This window comes from Phoenix dactylifera, chromosome 5 (assembly GCF_009389715.1).
Source record: "Phoenix dactylifera cultivar Barhee BC4 chromosome 5, palm_55x_up_171113_PBpolish2nd_filt_p, whole genome shotgun sequence".
Classification (NCBI taxonomy): Eukaryota; Viridiplantae; Streptophyta; class Magnoliopsida; order Arecales; family Arecaceae; genus Phoenix; species Phoenix dactylifera.
In genome coordinates, this window is record NC_052396.1 from 6,864,511 (window position 1) to 6,875,676 (window position 11,166).

At 36.7% G+C, this 11,166-nt stretch overlaps 1 protein-coding gene across 1 annotated transcript; it reads right to left on the reverse strand.

Annotated features, from left to right (window-relative positions):
• Positions 1–1,835, reverse strand: LOC103716912 (heavy metal-associated isoprenylated plant protein 39). Its single transcript, XM_017845143.3, has 3 exons — positions 1,497–1,835; positions 890–965; positions 1–727 (listed from the first exon to the last, which is right to left on the reverse strand). Exons 1-3 carry the CDS (start codon positions 1,500–1,502, stop codon positions 360–362), a joined length of 450 nt encoding a protein of 149 aa, XP_017700632.1. The 5' UTR covers positions 1,503–1,835; the 3' UTR covers positions 1–359.
• Between the last annotated feature and the right edge of the window lie 9,331 nt (positions 1,836–11,166).

Consider the following 11,166-nt stretch of genomic DNA (forward strand, 5'->3'; position numbering starts at 1 on the left):
TAGCTTTATATACCCATTTATTTTAATGAAATATGTAATTCCAAAAGCGAGAATATCGCATGGCATTAGAAATCAAAGTTTCTTAAAGCCCTTTCTTATACACATAATATACTCATAAACAAGATACGATGTCAAAAATTTATTAGTGGTACTCTACATAATTACTAGAAATCACTCAAAACAACCCATAAAACTTATTCATCCACCACTTAACATACCTTTTAATCTTGAAGCAACCACCCACCATCTGTATAGAGTCGCCTCTCTAATTCTACAGCCTTCCCTCAGGCTGGTTGGGAAGGCTCAAACTTTTTCTACTCAACACCTACACATAACCTTCTCTGTTTCCATGCAATTACTTACAAGATTGCACAAGCATTTGGATTTTCTTCTGCACTCTGGACATAGTAATGTGTGGTCAGATGAGGATTATAAGCTTTGTAGGCATTGACAAGATCGATCATCATCTGCTCGTGAGGGTCTTTCTTCTTTTCGCCCTCTTCCTTCTTAGCCTCTCCCTTCTTGGGTTCATCCTTCTTGGGCTCCTCCTTCTTGGGTTCCTCCTTCGGCTCCTCCTTCTTCTCCTTCTCAGGCTCCTTCGCAGGGCCGACCGAGAATATACGGGTCTGCCAGAATTTTCTGAGTTTGCTCACGACGTCGACCGGGTCGACGGCTCCTACCACTGTCAGTTTCTTCTCCTTCATGTTCATTGCAATGGAATCGACTCCTGTGAAAACAAAAGTAGGACAACATGTACTCTAGCTGCTTTCTTTTCCTTCTGTATGTGTGTGGTAGGAATCCATGATACTATTGGAGTAATTGTGAGTCAAAAGATGTGAGCAACCTAACAATTAACAATTATTAGTAAGAGAGGAGGGGGATATGATACCATGAAGGGTGGAGACAGCCTTGAGTGCCTTCTGTTTGTCCTTGTCATCATGCAAATCCAGTTGCACTACAATTTTCTGCAATGAAAACTTATAAATCAGAAGAAATTCTGGGATAATTTTCAAGAGTCGGCAATCATAGCAAAACTTGATCACCAGTGGAGGTGAGTAAAACAAAGGTCCCCTGGTTTCTGCTTACAGATCCATAAGAACAGAGTCCGGGAATATAACCCGGACAAAGAAAAAGATCGGGCAACAAACACAGCTCAGCAGGGATTAAGTTTCTGGTGAGTTATCGAATCAGGAAGAGAAGAAAAGTAAATAACAAACATGAAAAAGCTAAAATAGCAACAGCTAGCCCACAGAAACATAATCCTGCTTTCTGAAACATAAGGCTTTACCAAGATAAAACCATACCCAACGTTAATCATATTAAAAAAGAAAACTCTCTGAATAAAAAGAAGACCGAAGCATTTGAAAATAAAGAATCATTCTTCAGATCCCTGAAGTACGTGATGGTAAAATCTTGAGAATCCATAAAGAATACATGCTTTTAGAATACCATCTCATTTGATAAAAAGAAGGAATCAGAGATAACAAAGACCGAACCTTCATCTCTCCAAACACCCAGACACCGCACAAACCAAAGGGCAGTAAGAGAGAGCGATAAATGGACGGAGAGAGCGACAGCTACTGTGGGAGAAAGGTAGGTATAGAGATGAACGAAGAAGTATTGGTAGTAGGAGGAGGAGAGGAGAGTTTGAAGGAAAGGTGGAGAAGGGTAGGAGGTTATTGAAGGGGTTCTGAGTGAGCGGTCTTCTACGGAAAAAGGAGGGAGAGCGTGAGGAGGAGGGTGGGAAGAGAGAGAGAGAGAGAGAGAGAGAGAGAGAGAGAGAGAGAGAGAGAGAAACGGGTGGCTGGCCGTGTACTGAATGCGGGCAAGAAATGGGAGATGGTCTCAGTCTCTTCTTATGTGTCAAGGAAGGTGAGGTGGTGAGGGTTGGATTCCATTTTTTTTTTTTTCTCGGCCCTTCCCTTGTCGTTGGCGTCGTGAGCCCCACCCCCCCGCGTCAGCAAAAATTCGAAGTTTCGACGCTATTTTTGCACGGCCTGCACCGCGCCTTCTCTGATCCGGGGCGGCCAAACACCTCATTAATATAACCAAGTACACATCACATATCAACCCTTGCGGGTTGGCTATTAGTGTATATTAAGAGATCTACTTTTGATATTCTTAGGTGCTCCTGTTTTTTTCTTGTTTCACTTTAACTTTTATTTGGTGGAGCACCTGCAAGAAGCTTATACTTACACTATAGTATCATAATGTGATCATCCAGGTTCCATTAAAAAAAAAAAAGAAGACATGGAAAACTATTTGTTTTAGGGGAGGGGGGGAGGGGCCACGAGGCGCCCGATCTCAGAGGCGCCAGACTTCAAGGCGCCCGACCTCGCCTTCCTCGACCTCAGAGCTCGAAGCCCTACGGCCCTGGTCTCGGCCAAGCCGAACCCGATCGACCTCAACCCCGTAAAAGATCCGGTCAAAAGACGAAGCAAACTCCTCCACTCCCCCGGGTCTCTCCTCCTCATCCGGGACCCAATCCCGTGATCTCCGCTTGAGCGACTGTCAACCATTAAATGCGCACGATCTCCACGGACTTCCAGCTTACTCAAAATCTCAGGCCATCCACGGCAACCAGTTGACTCACTCAACTCCGTCCAGTCACTCACGGTAACATATTAATTCACACGATCACGCCCAATCATGACGGTAACTCATTAATTCGCCCAGTCACATCACAGGTAACCCTGTATCCCTCCTATAAAAGGGGAACTTCTTCCTCTTGAAGGGGGATTCTAACTCTTAGACTCCTGCATGCAATATCTCTTTCTTTCTCCACAAAAGCCCTCCTCTGACTTAAACATCGGAGGGCCGGCGCCGAAAACCCCGGCCACCGGCTTTTTGCAGGTCTCCCAGAGGATGCAGCCCACCGACGTACCACCCACACTGGAGCTCCTCCTTCTCAGCCAAGTGGTCACCTCCGGGTCCAGTTTCCAGCAACACTATTCAATCTCAAAAAAAAAAAAAAAAAGTGATCATAATTTTGCTCTTGCTGCTCGATCACATAGCTTATAGGGTGCTGGTTCAGGACAAGGCATGAATAATGCCAATCTTGTTAAGTAATGCACCCCTTCTATTATCCCTTCTTTTATAATTATCACAATTATAACAAAAATATAAAACCATTATTCCTAATTAATGATTCTACCGATTGATAGTGCTTTAACGTAAGGTTGTTATTTTATTTTGATGAATAGTTATACAAATAACAGTTTAAAGTTTGGATGTTCAGTTTGCTCAAGTCTCTTTGCTTAGGCAATTATTTTTTAGGTTGAATTTTGAGAAGCCTTCACTGTCCTGAACAGTGGGATCAACTATAGCGATCTTGTAACTTAAATGACCTAGTTTCCCTGGTGAAGCCCATCACCCTAGCATTTTCTTTTTATGAAGAGAAAGGTAAAGCCACCCATCGAAAAATAAAGTTTACAGAAACTATTTTATAAAAAAAATTATAAAAAAGTAATATTTTTTAAATAAAAGGTAGTAGTTTATAAGTAAACATATTAAACTATTCAATAAATTGAACAATCTTATAAATGATTTGGTCTTCAATGTGCAACTACCTTTAGAGCTCGTCTGATTCGCGGGAAGTATTTTCCCTCCTATGAATATGATTTCTAGGAAACAAATTCCTAGAAAGAGGATGCCTAGAAAAGTACTTTTGGCATATTTGGTTGACCATTGAAAAGTGACAAATTTCTAAAGTGCTTATGTTTGGTTGGCTATCTCCTGGGAAAGTTATGTATAATTCCTATTATGCCCTTAATAAAAATTAGGTCTTTAATGCCTCTTTAATGCTTCTTTAATACTGAAGGACCTTTTTGGAAAACAATAAAAAAAAAGTGATTTCCACCTTATGGAAAAGTGTGGAAATCATATTTTCATGAGAATACAACTTTTTCATCTCTCTCCTTTGAAAACTCCAACCAAATAAGAGGCATCTCATTACTTTTTCGTTGACCACACTTTTCCTTCTTCTTTTTCCGCGAACCAAACGAGCCTTTAATGTGTCCATCACATTAGCATAAAGTGTTGTCTCCAATCCAAGTGGAAACAACTAAGCCGATTCATCCAGAGGCAGCAATAACCTTTTTTTTTTTGACGCAAGTTTCTGTGCCACTTTAAGCATCCACAATCCCTGTTGTATCAAGAGGACCCAACCATCAATTACATGCCCTCGGAAGTGCTGTTTATAAAATTGGAACGGGTTGCTGTTGATGGACGAGTCTGAGCTTCTCTCGAGCCCTCTGCCCCCCGGGTTCTTACATTTGGGCGACTGCAGCAGCAGGAGCTCAAAGAATTCTCCACTCCCAATGATATCCCAGAGGAAAAGGGCAGTAAAATCTCTTTTCATCCTCAAAAGCTTGATCTAACGTGTACATTACTAGAGATGCATATTTCACTCAAATTTGGCAGAGTTGGTCAAGGATTGCAGGAGCAAATAGTTCTGTTTTACGACTGTACGTGGATCGTTTAGGGTTGAGCCGGGGACTAATGTATAACGAACATGACACGATAGAATTAATGAGCCCAAAAGTAGCATAGGAGACAACATATTCTATGAAGCTTGTGCGTCATCTTATGCATGATTTCGATTCTTGTTTTATTTGTATATATAGTGTTACATAAAGGGTTGGATCCTCTTGCTTAAGATTGAACTGGAGAGAGAATCTAAATTATTATCATCTATATATATATATATATATATATATATATATGCTCGCGCGCATTGTGCATGGCCAAAATTGTAGAGTATAGCAAAATATTTGTTATTCCTTCCTGGAATTGGTTCAAATAACATATAATTGCTAGTCTTGGATGTGTGCGTGTTCTAATTTTACTATTAGGGTTTTATTTATGATATTAAATTCAAATGTTTGAATGCCACTTGCAGGGGCTCCACGTCATGCAAGTGCTCATCACTTTGCTACCATAACTATTGTCATATATCTTTCCTTTTGTTCTTTCATATAATTCCATCACTTTGCTCCACGTTATTCATATCTACCTTATTAAATTTGTGACTTGTAACTTTTACTTTCTTCTAAAATTGAGAATGTTTTTTTTTTTTTTGGTATAGAGAATGTATTTATTCAATCACATAAATGATGAAAACAAAATCGTAGGATCACATGTATTCACTGCTATTTCAAAAACTTCATCAATGTATTATAATAACCAAACACATCTACCGAAAAAGATCTTATATTAAAGAATATACATGTGTATATATATATATAATACACACACATATATGATGTATGTATGTAGGTGTGTGTATGTTCACCGCTTGCAGGGCCATCATCATTTTTGAGGAATGTTAATACATGAAACTTTTTGAGAAAAAAAATAGCAAAGCTCCATCTACTTTATTGTGACAATAAAGTGAAAAGAGTATAAGGAAAAAAAAAATGTTTACCTAGTGTTTTGATTTCTTCAAAAATCTAAGCCATTCATAAAGTGTGTGTCATAGGCTCATAGCTATTATATTTTTCATTGAATATAAGCATCTTGGATCGTCTGTTTCTTGTGAATTTATCATTCTTGAGAAGATATTCCAGCTTATCAACATTCACGCTAATTCTTTTCCGTGACGTTCCTGCATGCATGGCATTTGTTGGGATCTCTTGAGAAGAACTATCTGCTGTTACTGGAGATTATTGTGGAATAGAGTTGAACCATTATTTTTTTTATTTTTAATATGTGTTTTCATTAGCTGCATGGCATCCAGTGGCCATATTATAATCATAAACTTATATGAATGCAAGTGGATCAAGATTATGCACAGAAACTCATGATCAAGCATTAACATCCAGTGGGCATTTCCAACATATGACGGAGTATTAAAGTAAGGAATTAATGAAGACGTGAGCGACACCTGAGAACAAGAAGGCAGTTCCAAAATAGAGGTTGGTCAGCAAGGATGTGGACGCGAGATCATAGTTTAGAAGCAATTCTTCGTAATCAATACTTTGAGATTACTAGCTTTAAAAAGAAGAGGCTTGGACCACAATCTCTCCCTTGCAAAATTTCTGGCCAACTACTTTTTGTAACTACGTGAAAGTTTTTTTTTTTTGGAGAAGTCCCATGAACTCTTCAATGCATCTCTTTTCTCTAGCATGATGATCGATCACTCCAATCTGGAGACTTTTATCTTGCACTTAATTATTTTTTCTTTTCATGTAATCAATCTCTCGATGAATTGTTTCTCCACAAGTCATTATTTCTTTGTTTATTTTAATTTTTATAAATATCTTTTTTATAAAAAATATTAAATTTTTATAAGGACAAAATGGAACTCTATCTTTTAATTGGGACATGGTCGATCAAGGCTCCTCGGTTTTTAGATTTACAATAAACCATAAGTGTGTAGTTGAGAGAGAGATCAAGCAATATTTTCGCGTCTCGTTGCAGTGAAACTTGGTGCAGGGGGCTCCCGTTCTAGGTTTCTATTAATGATCAAGATAAGAGCCAAGTTTAAAACTGAACTTATTTAGTTTGCAAAAAAATTAATTTTATTAAAATATTTATTTAAAAAATTGATATATATCTAAAAAATAATTTTTGTATATTTAATTCATCGAAAAAATATAGCATATTTTAAAATAATTTATATTTAGCTAAGCATAGAATATTATGTAAATATCTGTTGTATCTTTAATAAAGTTAAAAATCTTATTTTATTCTATTTAAAACTTTAAAAATATTTTTTAAGAAAATATTCTAATTTTCAGCTGATAAATTAAAATTTCTATATTTCATATAAATTTTTTCTACAAAATATAAAAAATATTTTTTTATAAAATATAGAAAATATTTAAAAAAATTATAATCAAATATAAAATATTTCTTTTCCTTCTTTTCTTTCCGCGAACCGAGTCATTAAACCGACCAGCCCATTTCACTACGGGCAGGAGACAGGGATGACTTTTGGAAAAATCCGGGACCAGGCGGTCTCTGGGACTAGTTCGGCTCCGCCATCTACCACTGCTCATGTCACAGATTTTATTATTTTATCTTCTCATGGAATACCACGCAATATACCCTTTCGCCTCTGATTTTTCAGATGAAGGCCATTAGATTAATATGTTTCCATTGTTGCAGCCCATGCGCAGGAAACAACGATCTTTGGAATATGTGCACAGAAATCTAATAGGAGAGGCAGTAGTGTATGGAAACACACAATGATGCCTACATTGGTGTATATGGAAGGTTAAAGAGCTGGAATTTCTCTTCTAACCACAGAATTTTTATTTCGGTTCATGAAATACGGTTTCAATGTGCCTCTATCACTATCCATGCATGGATTCATGGTGCCTTTACCTGATCATTTAGGCTGTCGACAATAGAATTTTTCACCAAGCTTGTTCGATCCGAAAGTCTCTTCAAAAATCATGTTTAAACAATAATATAATATTTTAAAAACTAGACACCGGTAAGAATAATGGACGCGTAGACACCAGACGTGCTATATATTACCTTAAAAGTGATGTAGTCCCTCTCATGGTGATCTGCGAGTGTTGCTGCCAAAAATTAGTTTGATCGGGGTGGTGAGTAGTAAAAATTGCCGGAAGGCTGAGCGGTCAACTGCTCGAGTCGTGTAGAACGGCGGTGTGCTCAAAATCGTGTTGGAAGGTTCATGTCATGCTTGGGATTTTGGTTCATTGAGTTCGGCCTAAAACAGTAAAGATGATGAAATCTTCTTATTGGAGAGTGTCCGATGCAAATCCTTCGATGCCTAAGTTAAAATGATACTCAAAAAATAGTGAAGGTTTACAAAATGATAACACGATAGTCTATCGAAGCTTCAGAACACTTACCTGAAAAGTCTCTCTGGGATTGGCTTGTATAAGCGAAGATTGATGTCTGTAGCCAGAGAATTTGGGTATATGAGTCGACCATTTATAGTAGGCCACTGTACGTTTCCAGAATTACATGCGGTCATCTCGTATACCATTATGAATCACACATCTCGCAATCACGGTCTGAGAAACCACCCGCAATCGTAGCCGAGTTATAGAAAAATTTTGAAATTCAAAAGATTGCCCATGCGCTTTTTAGGTTTGCCATGTAGCAAACCCTGATCGACGGATTGGAGGTTTCATGAAAGGTTATGATTGACTAGTCCTCCATGTGGATTATGGTCGGTTCTAAAATATATCAACGAGGATGCTCTCAATATACAGCAGATCCTGATTTTTTTCAAACAATCTCTGAGTGTAGCACGGGTATGTGGAATTAAAGGCTGATTATTCCTGCAATTACCTAAAATAAATTTATAAAAATTATGGGGATCAGATTGTAAATTAATAGAAAAAGTATATATAAAGTGGGAAGAAATAATGGAAAGAAAGAGAAGCTTCACAAAAGTTAGAAGAAAATTTGGATCTCTTTCCTGTCGAATTCTAAGTAGAAATGCACCCTAGTATTCCATCTCAAAATAGGCTCTATTATTCTTCAGAATTAAAGCTCTACTATTTAGGAGACAAGTTCATTAAAACTTTTATTAGTGCTGGACGGTTACATCTCTAGAGTAGCCGCTGAATTGTCGACAGCCATTCCAGTTAGCCAACTCATTCAAAACTCATTTGGTTCTCTCAATTCAGAAAGAATTAGGCAGAGCGATTGAAGATAAAGCTAATATATAAGTTAAAATCTATCTTATATAGAATTTCAAATTTTTTATATTTATTTTTACTAATTATGTTTATTTTGAAAATTCTAGTATTATTCAAATTAGAAAAGTAATTCCGCTAGCATTGCATAAGAGTAAATCTCACTGTAGTAATAATAGAGGTTAAATATTTTTTTATTAAAAAAAAAAAGCTTGAGTGGGTTATGATTTTTTTTTAATTTTCGATGACATCAAACACACTATGAGCAGAATCTCGATATCTTTTGATGAAATTTAAAGTAACCAAATCTAGCGAATCAACGTAAAGATGCTAGAATAGCTGACGTTACAGTCAACTTTTCCAGACGTAGCGTCTCAGAATCCTACATTTCGAGTCAGATTTCTCACTTCAATATAGGACCATGACATCCACTCCCAGGAGGCGAAGGGAAGGCATTTGTCGGGTAGACGTTCGGCGACGGTACCCTTGCGATGATAAGGATGAGAAATACTACGATGGCAGTTCTTAAAAACCGCTGCTTTTTTTTTTTTGGTTCTTTGTTACGCGCCAGGCAAGCTTCCGTCGACATCAGACGGGGTTCAGAAGTTCTTCTTGCGGATACGGGTTGATACCTCCGTTCAAAAGGCTGGAGACAAGAGCACTGTTGGGGATCAATACTCCGAAGTGACAGCCTAAAATGGAATAGATGATGTGGCAGATTCCTCTTTATCAACATGACACCAATCTGGCTTATAATGGAAATATTTGAAACATTATCATGTCGAGTGCATGGTAGGTCCGAGCAGATTAGGTCATGTACATGGCCTAAGCATTCGCCTTTCCAGAATTCAAACTTAACCATGAGAAAATGAACAAGGCATTATTTTTGATGGTACACGGTTTATATTATGTCGCAACATTTTTGCCATTTAAGACTCATTTGGTTCGTAGAAAAATAAGAAAAAAAAATATGATCGACAAAAAAATAAAAAAAATATTTTTTTATTTAAATGGAGTTTTTAAAAGCAAGAGATGGAAAAATAACATTTTTATGAGAATAAAGTTTTTATATTTCTGAGAAAGAAAAAATTATGGAAAATATGAAAAAACTACTTTTTCACTTGTTGAAAATTAAAGAATCTTTTTTTCAAAAAAATTCTTAAGACATCAAAATCCATGGATAAGATTTTTTCTTTATTAAAAGTATAATAGGTAGTTCATACAATTTTTCGAGAAAAGTAGATGCTTAATCAAATATAAGCTACTCTAGGATGTACCATTTTTACATAATCAACCAAGCATGCTAAAACTATTTTTTCAAGCATTATATTTCTAGAAATAATCTTTTCAAAAAAAATATTTTAGCATTTTTTTTCGCAAATTAAACGAGTATTTAGTTTTATGAAATGCCAGATTAGAAAATATGACTAGAAAAATATTATAACAAAAACTTTTGTCTTGACTTTACTCTCATAAAAACTTTGATCTTGCCTAGGAAGGGTTAATTTAGGTATCTATGAGGTGTATGGTTATGCACGGGGAATGATTACTTTCTACTAGGCGAAAACTTACATCTACATTGTATCAAAGTGCGCGCTCAAAAAAAAAAAAGAATGAAAAAGTAAAAAGATTATAACAAGTTGCAAGTTATGTAATGTTGGGAAGAAACCATGATAAGTTGTTAATGATGCATGATACAATTGCATGGATACATAACGTAGAGCTTTTCTTGCATCATGTGTGAATCATGAATTTTAAAATTTACCGTGCATTCTCATCAATGTTAGTGGAACCACTGCATAGTAAAGAGAAATGTTAGTGGTCGAACCCAATGAAAAAAAAAAATCACTGATGGCGAGCTTTGAGACAGTCAAATGCAAGACCGAAAGGCTCATAGGAAATGAATTATTTAGTCCATCACAACCTTGTGTGAGTGGAAAGCAGAAACTTCTTATTTCCACTGCGAAATACATCTCCACGGTCCCACCAGTCTGAATGAGTCGTTACTGTAGTATCTTCTAATCCATACTGGCTATGGGTCATATTCGCTTTAATACTATTTGTCATAATTTAAATCTCATCCAAAAAACTAGTTAAAAAATATTATTTAAATTTTTTTTAATTATATATAAATATTTAAAATTTATTTCATGCAAAATCGATGTAAGATTAAACATGAGACCATAGTTTCTCATACTTTTTTTTAAAAAAAAAAAGTTTAGTAAAAATATAGGACGTCAATCCATCAAACAAAACATTATTATTCATCTCACATGATACGTGACAGACTCCGACGGCCCCAAACAAGCGAAACAAGATTGGGTGGGGCATGATGGAGATGTGGCACCGAATTCATGGCGTCACGGAGCACTAGTTGCGTTTTATTTTTATTTTTGGAGGCATGTGAGATATGGGGGTTTTTTTTTGTCCAAATAAAATATGTGACTATCCAATTATTGAGATAAAGAGGGACTTGCTTGGTGCTCAAGTCTCTCCCTCTCATTGGACAAGGGGTTGGTACGTGGCATGCCACCCTGCAATCCTT